The sequence below is a fragment of the Corvus moneduloides genome, chromosome 6 (assembly GCF_009650955.1).
Source record: "Corvus moneduloides isolate bCorMon1 chromosome 6, bCorMon1.pri, whole genome shotgun sequence".
NCBI classification, from domain to species: domain Eukaryota; kingdom Metazoa; phylum Chordata; class Aves; order Passeriformes; family Corvidae; genus Corvus; species Corvus moneduloides.
In genome coordinates, this window is record NC_045481.1 from 59,106,788 (window position 1) to 59,123,292 (window position 16,505).

A 16,505-nucleotide genomic window follows, 5' to 3' on the forward strand; every position below is an offset into this window, starting at 1 on the left:
TGGTTTGTTTTCAAACTAGTACAATAAGATACAGGTGAAAGACATGTTGGGCTGTGAGCAAGCCTGTAAGAACTGGATTCTTCATTTTGATCCTAGTAATGTTGTATAGTTCATGTCTCCTAACTCTGGCATTACTGCACAACCATGAGGGAAGCTGTGCTGGGTTTTGCTTGCAGCATAAATGGATTTGTGAAACATAGGAGTTTGAATTACGATTATCCAAAGACTTTTATCACAAATACTACTTTTGATTTCTGAGATGCATAGTAATGCATAATTTTGTATTTGCAGACATTTTTTTCTAAATTCACCCAACTGGGAGTGTATAAACATACCATCAAGGATCTACATCACCTCTTCTTTTCTGAAATTTTTGAAATTAATACAAGGTTGTTCCCATGATAATGAGTAGTACATATAACTAGAAAAGCTTAGGTTTGTAAATTTTTAAATATTTTCATTTTGATTCCCAGGAAAAAGAAATATAAAAGGAAATACCTTGTATTTTGGCTTAGTGCAGTTCTATAAATATGTATGCTTGTACGTACAAAGGCTCTTTTTCCCTGATGTTCAATTTCTTTATTGGTTTCATGTAAGAAAGTGCACCAGGGGGAAGGAAAAATTGGTCTGAAAATGTAGCTGTTACTTTCTGATGGTTTTGGCTTTTTCAGAATAATGAACCACTCAGGGTGGGAGAGAGCCAATAATGATAGAATTATCAGAAAGTCAATACTCCATATTTTGTAGTCAGCACAAATAATGAAATGCGTATGTTTAATACAACTTTCACCTTGTAAGCAACTAATCCTTTCCATATCTAATAATACCATAGTTTTCCATAATTAAAATCCTTTATGTTTTAGTTATGTATCTGGGTATAAATGCTATAAGCAAAAACACATCACTCTGAAAAAAGAGTGGACTTGTCCTGGGTAAGTGATCTCATATTGCAATTGCCCTTGAGAAAACCATTCTACAGTTCAGGTACAAACTAAATCAATAAACCCTTTAAATTGCTGTTGAATTATATAGGTTATACTTGTTTTCTAACCTTCTTGGAATGTGTAGTGGTAATCAGAAGTGTTTATTTTACAGCCTCGTGAAAGACTAGTTACTGTTCACTTTGAGGGAATTTGTAACTAACTTTTGCTAAAGCCTGTATAGTTTCTCACAGTCCGACTGCTCTTTGTATTTCCAAGTATAGGCGGGAAGGCAAGTACTTATACTGGGGGATAGGATCATAGATTTCATGATGTTGTTAGGTTCCTTTTTTATTAAATGTAATAGTGTCCATCTAAATATAGTAATGTCCATCAAAATTAAATGTAAAATTCCAAAGCAGCTACAGGATTAAATTATACAACTAGCTGTAACAGTAATGGTAACCTGACTCTATTGTAAGAGATGTTATCTGAGGAGACACTATTAACAGCGCTGTATTTAAGGGTAGTAGCACTGAGGTCTTAGTCAAAAATTTTAGATATGCAGTGGAACATCAGACCAAAGGTAGTATAAAGGACATAAATGATGAAGAATATCAGAACTGAAAAGGGTAAAGTTAAGAAAAGAATGGGTTGGTGTGCTAAATTTAAAGGCTAAATCCTGCAGAATCGTATGAAAAATCAGCTCTATTGTTCTATTATTCTCTATTCTGTTATTTGGTCAATGTTTATGCAATCTGTATTTGAATAGTTGCAAAGAGTTCAGTCATTTCCTTTTCAGAAGGTGTGCGTTCCATATTACAGCCGATACAGTGCCTATTGAATAACAACTTGAAGAAGGAAAAAGTCTCAACACACCTATATATATGTTTGGGAGGAGGAATTATTTTTATGTGGGTTTAATCACACGTGGGTTTGCACAGTCCCTCCTCGTGTTAGGTCTCTGGGGTTTCTTACACTTTTTAGTGGATGAATACAACCTTTTTCCTTTGGGTCATATTTTCAGTACCATGTTGTTCATGATGATTGAACTTGCTGTTTCATTTCCTGGGGCCAGATATCTATGCCAGCTGCAAGTTTTCGGAAATCTGCTTCTTCTCCTTTACTCATTGATGGGAACTGACACCTAGTTCACACCAGTGTAGATTCTAATTCTTCCCAGAGGGTAGGCAATTTTTCTCCATGGACGAACGTCAAAAACAGTGTTGTCCAGGGGGGTAGAACCCTTCAAAACAGGCAGAGAATTATTCTCTGTATTCTGGGTTCCCACAGGCCCAGTTGTCGAGCTTGTCCAGGTCCCTCTGGATGCCATCCCATCCTTCAGGCATGTCAACTGCATCCTTAGCTTGGTGTTACCTGCACACTTGCTGAGGGTGCACTCAATACCTTCATCTATGTCTTTAGTGAAAGTATGAAATAACACTTGCCCCAATATGGACCCCTGAGGGTATTGTGGTTTGATGCAGCTAAGCGTCAAGCACACAAAATCTGTTATTTTCATAAGGGAAAAATAAAAAAATATTGAGGAAAACTAGAGAGCTGAAAGGCAAAACAGGTTCCAACTTAAAACGGTTGCAGTACAAAGAAAGAGTTTTATTACTAATAGAATTAAAAGTAAAAAGAATTAACAAGAAATTAAAGCAAACCCCCCCTCCTGTTACAGTGCGGATACTGTGACATGCGTATCAAACAAGGAGGGCCATGGAAAAGAAATATATATGGACCGATTCTTGATAGATGTTTCAGAGGGATGTTTATTTCTCCAGCCTCATGGCCAGAGGTTTGCCAAGGAACTGTTGCAATCACGGGACCAGAGGGTCCTTGCTCGCGCAGAGGAACACAGAACAACCAATGGGGAACGAGGCTGACCAGGGGCTAGGGAAACCCCATGCCTCTCCCCCAGGGCCCCTCTCCCAGGACCCCACGGCAGGGGGGAAGGGACCTCGACATTTCACCCGTTTATTTTTAACAAAAAGAGATTTAGAACTTAACATTGAAAACAACAAGGACAGTTTCAAAACAAAATAAGCCACCCTCCTGAGCCTTTAAATGTCCAAACAGATTCTCTGTAACATCTTAAGGCTGACAGAAGGGAGACAGGACTCTCCGAGCATGCTTTGTGGGGAAACTGAGGCAGGAGAGGGTTTAATTTCTTCCCTCCCCTTTTCATCCCCCCCTTGGCGTTGGAGAGCAGTTGTAGGGAAAGGGAATTGTATAGGGAAGCCATGGGGTGAAAAATAGATTAGGAATAAACTGGGGATGGGGTAAACTTAGGAAAGGGTTCATATTGGGTATAGGGTAAAAGGGGAAGGTGGGATTAAGAAAGGGACACTGTAGGGGGGGCTTATAATGGAGATACTGTCTAACATGACTACGGTTTTTGGCGTATATACTGCCTTTTACAGAAACACCATCAGGCCCAGTGACCTCTACTGCTTGTAACCCTTTTCTACCTTGTAAAATTTTGAATTCCACCACCTCTCCATCTCCCAAGCTTGGGATGTATTTTTCAGGGTTATTCTTTTTAATAGCAGTTCTATGAACGAATATGTCTTCTTGGTTGTCACATCTTGTTATAAAACCATAATTTTGTTTAACATTATACCATTTTACTAGTCCTAAAACCTTAGCTACGGTGATTTTTTCCTTTTTCCGAGTGGCTGCTGTTTTCTGTCGCTGCGTTTTTGCTTTATCTTTCGCTTTCGCTCGCTCCCATGTTGGAATTGTCGGGGCTGCTTGTGCCTGCGCGCTCTTCCCAGGGTCGCATTCAGGGCCGCGCAGGGCAGGCTGGGCCACGCCACTCAGCTCACTGCACTCCACCGCTTCTGCTCTCAGCTGCACTGCCGCTGCCTGGCGCTGCACCCACGTCTTGGCCGGGCCCCCGAGCAGCGACCCCCCCGCGCCCTGCTCCGGCATGCGTTTCAGCTGGGTGTGGCTCCTCTCTGCCACTACCGCCGCCAGCCGCCGCCCGCACGCCACCCCTCTCGGTCAGGCATTCACGGGGCTCACTCCACCATGCACTGTGCAGTGCCCGGGCGGGCACCGCCGGATCGCCCCACTCCCGCTGCGCCTCGCTCTGCTGCCGATGCTGCTGCTCGCGCTGCTCCGCCCACGCATGGGAACTGCCTTGCTGCTGCTCAGAGAGCGCTCAGTCCACGTGGTCTGGGTCGCACGGACTCTGAGGCACGCTTCCCTTCGCCAGGACACAGCTGACATTGCTCAACAGTCTCGGTAATTAAATAATATTCACGAAAATATTCTTCCATCGGCATATATTTTGATTCAAAAATTAACTGTGTCCAAACGGTCTTCCAAAAGTCTTTGGTAAGAATTAAATCCCAAGAGACATAGAAGAAGTTCTTAAACAACCATGCCAGGAAGTGTTTCAGTTCCTTTTGAGCTTGAATTAAGCTAAAATTTACAAATTGTTGTTCAAGAATCTTTTCAAGTTTAAGATAAGTGTCCATATGCGGCTCGGAGAGCCAAGAGTCTTTCCACGGTTCCTCCATAGTTTAGATATGGAATAGCAAAGCAAAAACAAGAAGAGAAATCCAGAGGTTCTAGAGTTTACTCACAAATCAGTCGCTGTCCTTAGGGATTGGGGATCGTTCTGCTTGCATTATCTACCATTTGTTACAGTGAGGATACTTTGACATGCGTATCAAACAAGGAGGGCCATGGAAAAGAAATATATATGGATCGATTCTTGACTGATGTTTCAGAGAGATGTTTATTTCTCCAGCCTCATGGCCAGAGGTTTGCTGAGGAACTGTTCAATCACGGGACCAGAGGGTCCTTGCCTGTGCAGGCGAACACAGAACAACCAATGGGGAATGAGGCTGACCAGGGCTGTCTCCCCACCCAGGGCCCCTCTCCCAGGACTACATGGCAGGGGGGAAGGGACCCCGACACCCTCCTCCTCTTCTAGCACTTTCCTCTTTTTACCCAACTCGCACAAAGGATAACAGAACATGGGATTTTAGTCAGTGTTGCAGTTCTTGAAAAGTCTCTTTCTTATGCTTAAGGAAAAAAGGGGTTTATTCTGCTTCACATGGTTCCCAAACTGCCACCAACAGCAGACCTGCCCAGAAAGAAACAATCTGCTGTAGTGTAAAACATCTCTTCCATGAAAAAATCTCACAGTTCCTTCACACTGCAAAACATGGGCCATCACATGGGGTTATTAATCTTTTTAAGGATGAGTTATTTTGGCCTGAACACAAAGGCTTTCTTCGCCACAAGTCTCTAAAAGCCTCTCACTGCTTCAATATAGCCTGGCATAGGCACTCTTCACAATCTTCGTGGGCCACACGTGAATTCTCCATCCCCCCATGTACTTCAAATGGATTAAAGAGACAGTTCGTGATACTAGTTTCTTACTACGGCATGCAAGAAGTTTTTTTAAGCTACACGCGAGAAACGCAGCACCGCCCTCTTTTCTCCCATCGCCATTTCTTTCTTTGTCACATGTGACTCACTTTCTCTCTGATTCTGCAGCCGCCATGTTGAAGAGTGTTCTTGTTCAAGCTTTATGGTGGAGAAAGCCTTGCTCCCTTTGTGCTGCTGGCTGCATGGTGTCTTTTTCAGTTTGGCACGAAGTGTGCTGGCTGCAGACAAGAGGCTCTGCCGGGTCCCATTGGCTCCACGTGGAGAGGAGAGGGACGCGCCGGTCCCAAGAAGCTGTACCGGATGGGTTTAGCTGTGTGGCAGTCCATCGCTAATTTTAGCTGCCTGCGGTTCTGGGATAGTTCCCCCTCCCAGCGACCCAGGGTCCATACCACGGCGTTGGGGAAAGGGGAGGGGGGCAGAAGCCCCGGCCCAGCGGGGCCCAGAGGCTCCAAGGCCCCCCCAACTTCCAGCAGGTGAGCTGGAACGAAAAGGAAATTCTCGCTTTTCTGCGCGGTTTAAATATGTAAATTGTGAGAAGCGTCATTAGTCTAAAAGACCATCCATCAACTCGGGTTCAACCCACTACAGAGGGACACCACTTGTCATCATCACTGTGATCACTATTCTCTGGATACACCCATGCAACTAATTCCTTATCCACTTAACAGTCCACTCACCGAATCCAATCTCTCTCCAATGTGGTGGGGTACTCTGACAAAGGCTTTACAGAAGTCCAGATAAATGGCATCTGTAGCCCTTCTCTTGTGCACTGATGTAGTCACCCCATCACAGAAGGCCACTGGGTTGGTCAGACAGGACCGGTGCTTGGTGAGGCTGTGCTGGCTGTCCCAAATCACCTCCCTGTCCTCCATGTGCCTTAGCACAGCTTTTAGGAAGATCTGTTCCATGACCTTCCCAGCACAGAGGTGAGACAGACAGGTCAGTAGTTCCCAGGGTCCTCCTTTCTATCCTTTCTAAAGATGGATACAATATTTCCCTTTTTTCAGTCACCCGGGACTTAACCTGACTGCCATGACTTTGTAAATATCATGGACCGTGGCTTAGCAACTACACCAGTTAATTCTCTCAGGACTCTCTAATGCATCTCATTGGGTCACATAGATTTATGTATGTCCAGGTTCCTCAGGTGATCATGAGCCCCATCTTTAACAACCAAATATTTTGCACAACTAGTAAAGGTCAGGTATTACAGCTGGTGAGGGGTCAGTAGCTCTGACCAAGGAAGAGGTGACTGGTCTGGAGAGATGGTCCCAAAAGGAATTGCCTTCCCGAGGCCTGCTGCCTTCCCTCAGCTGTTAGCTAGGGGAGCTCTTGCAGAGGCTGTCAACTCTTTAGTGATTGTCAGCTCGTGATTTCAACTCAGCTCTGCAGGGCAGCCTCCAGGCCAAGCCAGACCAGAGAGAGATGAGAAGCTCGTGTAGCTGGTTCCACACGAAAGGAGCTTTATTGTTGGTCCCCTCTGGCGAAGGGGAAAGCCAGGGACGAGAGCTCTCTCCTCGCAGGGGCAGAGGGCTTGCTTTTATAGGGATACAGGGGATGGGTCTCAGAGGGTAAAGACCAATGGGTTACAAAGGATCTGCGTAGGGTCTCCTAAAGGATTCTGGGTCTGTGTTTTCTCGCCGTGAGTAAAAAGGTTAGCTGCCTTCCCAGGGAGTCCTGCTGGGGATTATGCAATCTCAGCAGACATCCCTCCAGGGCAGTGGCTGGACATACCCTACAGTCAGGTAAATAATAATTTTCTTCATTTCCCCCTAAATTCCCAGTTTTTCCCTGCTCCCTGTTCCCACTTCCCCCTCTCCCCCCACCCCAGTCTGAAACACAATGTTCAGGTAATGCCCAAATACAAAATACATAGTGTAAGTGTAATTGAGTATGGAGAACAGTTGTATCTGACAAAGGTTGGATTTCAGCAAAAGCGTATCTGGTGATCAGCTTAATGCTTATATGATTTTTCCCAAATGTAATAGTTTATGCAGAATTAAATGAAATCAGGTAGAGTTGAAACTCAGGTTGGATACTATTATAATACATTTTATATGTATATATATACTATAATTATATGTAGCATACTTTATCTAGATAAGCTGATAATTTTGGGGTTTGATCACTAATAAATTTCAGAGATTTTCTAGATTCTAAATGTTCATACTTGGGAAAATCTGCATTACAATGCTCTGATATATTACAGATTATTTACATCTCATTTGATTATTGTACAATTCTAAAGATTCTTATCTTCAACTTCCATATATGCTGACTTAGAATTATGGTTAATCTTTTTCTCACTTAAATATAAACCAGATTCATGTGCACACTTCCACGACCAAGAATACCTTCAAAAGATTGCTGTAGAAACACCAGAGTTATCATGCACTTTGCAAGGGTACTTTGTAAGCAGTATTTGTTACAATTTGTTACCCTCTCATAAACTTACCTAATTTTCTTAGAATTTACAATAGAATGCCCTAAACTAGCAATTGTAATCAGAGCACAAAAGTATTTTACTGTTTATTCAGAGTAAATTGCTTGTTGGCTTTTTGTCTCCACCTCTCTGCACAGTGTGTCATAGAAGATAATATGAAGGAAAAGAGGAGTGCATACATAATTTATATTAATTTTTTTAATTCTGGAAATCTCCTAGTTTATGCGAATTGCTGTTTATCAGGCAATAGAGCAAAACGTGCCAACTGAATACCCATGGGGCAGCCTGGGATGGACAGATGACCATTAAATGCTCAAGCATTTTGGGGGAAAAGAGGGCAGTACTTCAAAGTGATTGCTAAAACACAGTGTTACCTCCAGCATGTAAATTTTTTTTTTAAACAAAAGTCCAACGTATCACCAGCAAAAAGAGACCATCGGGACTAACACACATTTTTCTGTTGCTTAAAAAGGAATGGAAGTGATTACCTTATTGAAACCACCTGACCACTTTAGCAGGAGGAAGTTCCTCCTTGACCTCTGTTCATAGGCAAAGTAAACTGGGGGTATTCTCTGAAACTTGTCAGGTTGACTCATATAATTTTAATGCTGAGGTAAGGCAGCTCTATTACAGTGATACCTTCTTTAGAATCATATGTAGCTTGTTCTATATCATATGTAGCATATCCTGTGTTCCTGTATTACACTGAATATTTCTTATATTTTGCAGGTAATTATGAGAATGCTTATATTTATCATGTATTCTAGCACTAGCTAGATTTGATTCATCCAGTTTCTGTTATAAAATTTGATACAAAAAAAATTGAACCAAACCTTCAACGTAAATAATGTGAAATTATGGAAGGTACTTAATTTTGGCATATAGATTTTCCTGTAAACCCATATGTGTTTGGCTGCATGACCTCTATTAGAACTAACTTATTTTTGATCATAGGATTATAGAATGGTTGGGGTAGAAGGGAACTTAAATTCCAGTCCCCTGCCATGGCTAGGGAAACCTTCCACTTGGCCAGGATGCTTAAAACTCCATTCAGCTGGCCTTGAACTTATGTTTTGATAACATCCAGTTATCTAGGTTTTTTATTATGAGATTCAAGTCGCTGTCATCACTTCTAGTTACTTAAAGTATCATTTAATGTAGAATAATTTTCTTTTTTCATAGGTCTGTCATATTTTGTGAGCTATTGCTAAAGTAGATAGTACTGATACTAAATGAGACATTTAATTTGCTTTCCTGAGTTTCTTTGCTAAAGTGTCTATTCAAAGTCCGTTAGTGTTAAGATCCCTGCTTAACCTCAAAGTTTTAAATCTCCTAGTAAAATACTACTTATGTGCTGCAAATTTGAGATTTTTTTCCCCTGAGGTATTGCAAGAAAGAAAAAAATAAAATTAAGTTGCAAAAGGAAAGGATGTTTTTAATTAACTGTTTGGTCTTTCTCAAAACAACAATTTTAAATGAAAAGGTATGTTGCATTAGCATTAATTCTAAAGTTTACCTCTTTTTCTGAAATGGAATATGAGATCTGGATCTGTATTTCATTTAACCTCAAGCAGTATGAATTGGATTTATTTCATTGTGGATTTTATAAAAACTTTAAAATATAAGACTTCATTCGAAGTGAAAGTTCCATTTTGAGAAGGATAGAATGTTTTTACTCATCCATTGTTATGATTAGGTTTGAGAAGGTTGGCTTTCGCATTTAAGTAAAAGTTGTTAATTCGCTTGTTAAGTGTTTTTATAATTGAATAGTTCTGAAACTAATTATACTCCTGGTTGTTTGGCTAATCTAAGGTATTTGGTGATTCAGTTGGTTTGTTTGTCTGTTATCAGGTTTAATTGTTAAATTTATCAAGGTCAAGTTAATAGTTAATCCATTTATTGCATTCAATATTAATAAATTTATTGTTAAGACTGTTGTACAAAGTGGAGAACTGGGGACTCTTGCAAAATATCTATGATGTAATTGTAAGGGGAGTGTTTAAGACCTTATTTACATAAAGGGAGAAATCAAGAACTGTCATTGGATGTTCACCAGACCAGTAAGAAGGCCCTAGATAACTGCCAGATGACAACAAGCCAGTAAGAAGATCCTAGACATCAGCGAGCCAATCATGATGCTTTGGTTGGGTGGGGAAAGGGGTGGCCTAGGGACGGGGACTGGGGTATAAAATGTATCACTCGAGGTTGCAAGGGGAGCCTCCGATCACATCTGTCCCAGATGAAGGTTCCAGTGCTGCACCCTTTGTTTTGTGTAAGGCAGATCGCCGCAAGAGGTCTCTTATTGTCAGTTAAATTTGTTCTCGTTAATAAATTTGCATAAAAAGCTCAATCGTGAGCCCATTTATAACATCCATTAATTAATAACTAGGTTTGATTCCATTTGAGCATATTTGTCAGTTCTAGTCTATACTGTGGGAAGATTTAAGTGAGAAGAAATTATAGAATGAATTAAATTTTACAAAGTTAAAACAGATCTGAATTGTTCTTTCCTCATGTCTTTTTTTAAAACAATTTAAAGAGGAGTTCTAACAAGCAGAACTGCAACAGGCAGAAAATAACCCTAAATAATGGCTAGGTATAAAATTGCTAAATCTTATTAACTCACCGAGAACAGAGACACCTAAAGTGGCAGAAATACCCTTTCCAAGATGGCACCCGCCACAGGAGACCATGTGTATGGAGACAAAGGGAGAAGGTTCCTACCCTCCCCTCAGAATGGTGGCTTTTGAAGGCAGTTACATCATCTGGGAGACACAGGAAAAGGATGGCAGCAAACCCTTCCGGCAAGATAGGGCTTATGGAGCAGTTCTAGTGGCAGATGAGAAGTACCGGCATGTGTGGGTCAGCGCTGCCACCCGCTTCTTCCTCCTGCCACCCTCCAGACTGCCGATGTTGGCGCTGCTGTCCCCTGCACTGTGGGCATGCTGAGGGGAGGAACTGGTCTGTCAGCACTGACACGGGGTGACTGGCCCCAGGGACCGGCTCTCTTCACGCTGCTGATAGGTTTGCGAACTTCAGTCTGAATCAATTTTTGGTTGCGAAATGCAGGCGTTTTTTGAGTGGCTACTGTTGCAAGCCCAGAAAAAAAAAAAAAATCTATGCCCAAAGCAACCCCCTCCAAAGCAGAGCCTCCACCTTGGCAAATGCTACTGGCAGAGACAGAGAGCTCCCTGCATCTGGGCTCTGACTTAAAGAGGGACCGCAGAAACTTCCATCCCCCTGGTTCTGTTTTCTGGCTGCAGGGTCTGAAAAAGACTTACAATATTTGGGCACAGATAGATATACAGTAATACAGTAACATTTTGGGTTGCCCATGACACCTCACCATGACACCTCAGCATACTGATTTCTCAAAACTTCCTGTTTTCAAAGTTTTGCTTGCCTTCTTGTATGGTAATCTTTAAGGTAAGAAAATTCTCACACTGTCACTCTTGCTAAATGCATCCCTTTATGTCTCCTGTTCATCACAGACAATCCATCATTTGCAGTGTTTCAATCTGGTAATTTGTTCACTCAGAATCAGCACATCCCATTTCAATGTATAAAACATCTATTTATCTATATTAGGAAAAATCAAGTTCTATAGGTGAGCAAGGGGACATAGTCCAATTTGAAATCTATAAAGGTTGTTGGAATTAATTACATTTGGATGAACTGAAATATGTTTTCAGGTGCATTGACTAATGTTTTGAGATGATCTCATGCATTTATTCTTTGTGTTAGACAGGGCTATGAAGAACTGGAAAGACAACTTAAAGAAGTCTTTAAGGAAAGGAGCAACATACTTCATCAACTGTTAAAGACTTCTAAAGAACTTCAGGGAATTAAAGTAAACCTCCAGGTTAGACTGTCTCACTTTCTGTAGGATTACTTACCTCAGCATTTTCTTATTGGTGTATTTTAATTACAAAAACATGCATTTTTTTTTTTTAAATAATTAAATATGTGAATAATTATTATTTTGTTTATTTTGTTGATCTTGTACTTGACATAAACCTGATTTTTTTAATGGAAATTTTTATCCTAATGTATTGGGGCCTTTGTCAGCTCAATAAAAATAAAGAAAATATGAAAATAAAACATAGAAAAAGGAAGGGAAGGACGAGGAATATGCACTGTTAGTGGAGCTGACTCACGTTAGTACTGGCAGCTACTGCAAAGGATGTCGTTTGCTGTTGCAGGTAGGATCTTTGCTGCTGAATTCCATACACTCAACCTAGTTTAATTGCTCAGTTTACCTTTCTGACATGCCATCTACACAGTCTGACTAGATTTACTGCAGGGCATACAAGTTCAGCTGACAAATTGTGCTAGATGAGCTTGAAGTGAGAACTGAGACTCTACATTTAACTTTCGGGTATCATGGTTAGGCTGACAGCACAATAGATTAACTCTGAACTCAAATCAGCTCCTCAGAGGAAAAACTAGATTGAAAATGCTGCTCTGGATTTGAGGTCCAGATATTCAGCTGAGGGAGCACCTGTCTTTTCCCAGTAGAGTCTGTTGGTCTGGTGAAAACATTTAGACTCATTATCAATTGAAATTTGTCTATTTCCTGCCATTTTAAAAAAAATTATTTTTCTGACAATACTTTTTTGTCTTCATCAATGTAAGCTAGCTGGGAGAAATAAAAGGAGAAGAAGCACTGTATCTGTTCACATGAGAATACTAGTGGTGTGTATCAGTACTGTGCTATATTATATTATGTTAAAATGTCTTATGTTCCAGACTTCTCTGGTTTTAATTAATTAACTCTTGGATCTTTGGGGTTTTTGGTTTGGGAGTTGGGTTTAATTTTGGTGGGTTTTGAGTGCTTTATCACTATTATTGCAGGTTTTTTCTTACTTTTTACAGAAATATGCTTCTCTTTGTAACAAATTTACTTTAGAATGCAGCACAGTTGAAGGTAGTATTCAGCAAAATTACACAGTGAAATATTTTAGACTCAATACTGCAGAGATATGGGCAAAGAGCTGTAGTATTATCTTTTGTATGTACACACCTACTTGGTCATAAAATTCTAATGCTTTTAGGCATTCATCTGTTTCTAAATGTGCTTATTGTATTTAGCTCTCATTTAGTACTTGAAAAATACAAAGCTGTGTACAGTTAACTGTGTTTGAGTTACAGTAAAAGAAAAATCAGACTATTCTTCCAATTTTTTTAAGTGGTAATGTCTGCAATTCACCAGGACCATTTTATGAACGAGGGCCTAATTAATAATTTCACAGAATAATAATAAAAAGTATCTCTTTAATAGAGTTTTTTTGTTGCTATCAGTCTTTAAAAAATGATGAAGCATCAACAAAAAATGATGTGCAGAAACTTCTGGAACTGGACCAAAACCAAAGGTAAGACCCTCACCTCCTTCCTTCTCTTCCCATTTCCTAAGTGAAAACTGTCAGACTAGCAAATTCCACCTTTCCTTTTACTACATAGATAAACACTGCTGTATTCCAGAGTCTGCTGATTGTAACAGTAAAATAAAGGCAGGTAATACTCTTTTTGAAACAATTTATGGATTTGCTCATATTGGACAAATGTTATGAAAATGTAGGTGAGATATGTGCTAAAGAAGGGAATTTTGAATTTGAAAGGAAGATATAGTCATGAAATATTCCTTAAAAGATAAGTTCAGAATTTTTATAAAATTAAATTACTAAAAGATCTAAATCTTTAAGTTTGGAGATGATGACATATTTACTCAAACAATTTAATGCTTATGTGTGTAAACACTCCAAATCACTAGTCCATGTGCAAACATAGGAATACTTGCACTGGATATTTGTGATGAATAAAGTTAGGAAGAGAAAGAAGTATTAATTTCAATTTATTCATTGAGCGCTTAAAGAATTGGTTCCCATGGCTGGAAATACAAGTTCCCAGCCTAGTCCTTAGTCTCAATTTCCCTAGTGCTTCATTGCAAGTAAGTCTCATCATCCTGAAGCTCTTAATTCTTGAAATTCAGACCAGCAAATAGCAACATCAATACAATTTTAATAACAAGAAAACACAACTAATATAGTGACCACTTTTGCAGGAAAAGTAGTATATAATGAGTGCATCTATACTTCATATTTTTCCTTAGGAAAAATGTTTAGTAAGAAACTTTATTAAGTTCATACTTCCTTCGTTGTTAAAAATGCAATAATTAAATTCCATGGCTATCTTACATCTACGTTCACTGTAGAAGTACACATGGATGTACATATGAAATTGCATTGCTACATAGAAACCTTGTGAGAAAATTACCTTCATGTCTTAAATACACATTATATAAGGTCCACAATACAATACCAGTAGAATTTCTTATTTTTACTGTGATACATAATCTTTCAGGTATTCCAGACAAATATATTAAATTATAAAGGCAGGACTTTAGCTAATGTCCTATATAAATACTTACGTGGCTTGGATGTGACTGAAGGTGTACATCTCAGTATCATGGCTGTCCTTCACACAGATGAAATCCTTCATCATACATGAATGCAGTTCTGTAGTGGTTTGACTGTTGTGCAGCTTTCCTTTATGAAACTGAGACATGAATTGATTAAAAGTATTAATGAACTGTTTAGTAAATAGATCTTAGTTGAAGATGGGAAATTTGAGTCTGCTAAGAGAAAATTTTATTACATATTTCAAATATTCTTCCTAATCTCCTCCTTAAATCATTACTTGCAGTCTCTCAACATCCACCCAAAATACGTGTTGACTTTTGCTTCTAAGGCACGCAGCCCTTGAGTGTACTGCACAAGAGCAGTTCCCAGAAATAAAGACTGAATCAGTGCAATCTGCTGCCGAGCAGCCCACTACATCATTCAGAAAATGAAAGGTTTTTATAGTATACTACAAGGAAATGCTTTGGGGGTACTGCTGTTGCCAGCTGTTTACAGACTTACTAGATTTCATTTCCAGAGAGGTGTCGAAGTTCAGCATACAAAAGAGGTATTAAAAATGTGCCAGGGAATCTTCCTCATAGAATTTCACTAAGGAAAGGTCACAGTTTATTTGCCAGGGTCCTCAGGCTACATTTAATCTGCAATAAATGAAGAAAAGTAAACATAGTATTATGTTTAAACCTATTGTATTGAAGCCAAAATTCAAAATATAACCCAGTATTAATGTTATGATCTTTCTTTGGAGAAACATGAGCTGCATTTGGTCTGAGCACGACTTTGATTATGCTCTACAATGCTGGATGAGATGGTAAAGTTTAGAGTGCTAGAATCTCAGCTTTTGTAACTAAATGTTCTGCTGATTTCAAAATAGATTTTTTCAAAATTCCTTTTGTGCAAAATCTTCAATAATTCCCAAGTTGCAAGTAAAACTTGGTCACTTACTATGATGCCTGCAGTTTTATTCTTTCTGTGCATTGTCGGCACTTTGAATTGATGCCATCTGTTAGTGCTGATGGTATATTGTTTTCATGCTGCTCGATCACTTTTTCAATTAAATCTGTTCTGTACTAGTGTTGCCAAAATTGCTGAAAGTAGTAGGGGTTATCAGCTAAAAAGAAAGATGATCCAGCAAGTTCTTCTAAAATTACATGGTTTCCATTCAGTTTAGTTTTCACAGGGCTAAATTATTATCTGTTACTGTGTGTAAATCCAGTTTTGGGTTCATCTTCATTGAAAGTTTATCCATGCAAGCAGCAACCCTCCAAAAGCTCTACAGCCATTATGAAATATGTCATTTTACTGCTTTGCTACAGCGTCAAAGTGTGTCATATGCTGTGGGTAGAAAATTCTTGCCATTTGGAGAAAATCTCTGACTGAATCAGTAATGCGAAGGGTTTTCCCTTGTTTCAGATAAAGCCCAATCCAAGCAATGATCCTGTTCTTTTTTCTTTGTATGCCAGAATCTTCTACTGAATTTTTTGTTGCTTGTCTCTAGAAAGTGCCATGTGAGGTTGAATTTTATCAGAGCATAGTTTATTTATTTTAAAGCAAGTATAAACTAGTTCCTATTGATAATAGCATGTCTCCATGTCAATGCATTTTCACTTGCCTGCTTCCCGCACTTTTTTCGTACCAATCATTTTTCCTAGAAATTATGCACTGGCAGATGTTTTGTCCAGCAGGCCATTCAGTAGATATAAACAGTGGCCACTTAGCATCATGGATAATTTTTGCTTTGCATTGGCACTATACTTCATGGAGTCATTATGATTTTATTTGCGAGACTCATAGACAAAGTACATCTGTCTGCTACCCTGAATAATTAAAGGTCCATTTTTTTGAATCTGAAGAATTATTTCCTAATGGACACTTGTGTTGAAGTTTGTATTCTGTGTTTTCAATAATCTAGGGAAGAAATGAAATCTCTCCAGGAAACCTTTCAAAAGCAGCTTAATGAGGCAGCTGAGAAGGCAGAGAAGCAGCAGGCTACCGTGAGTGATTCTCTTTCTTTTCCTTATTTTTGTTTTTCTTTTGTTTTTTTATTAATCTTGTCTTGAGAATTATTAGCTCAAAAAACTTTTTAAAAAGAGGATGGATTTCTCAAATGTGTTAGTACTCTGCAAGCTTCAGAAGAAAGGACCTGAAAAAAGTTTTTTATGTTCTAAAGTGTTAAGATTCCCATCTTCCCCTATCTCTATGGAATTTAGGGATGTTTATACCCTTTTGGAGACTAGACAGGAGATTCAGGCCTAAGTCCTCTCCCTAGTGAGTTTATCTTTATGGACCCTCATGTCTCATCTATACTAATATACA

General features: G+C 39.5%; 1 protein-coding gene across 1 annotated transcript in view; it reads left to right on the forward strand.

The window, feature by feature from the left end:
* LUZP2 (leucine zipper protein 2) overlaps positions 1-16,505 on the forward strand; it is a 215,994-nt gene that overhangs the window by 73,729 nt on the left and 125,760 nt on the right. The window contains exons 2-4 of the mRNA XM_032113534.1: positions 11,518-11,635; positions 13,075-13,145; positions 16,102-16,183. Of these exons, the coding sequence (XP_031969425.1) occupies positions 11,518-11,635; positions 13,075-13,145; positions 16,102-16,183 (271 nt within the window). The remainder of the gene's footprint in view (positions 1-11,517; positions 11,636-13,074; positions 13,146-16,101; positions 16,184-16,505) is intronic.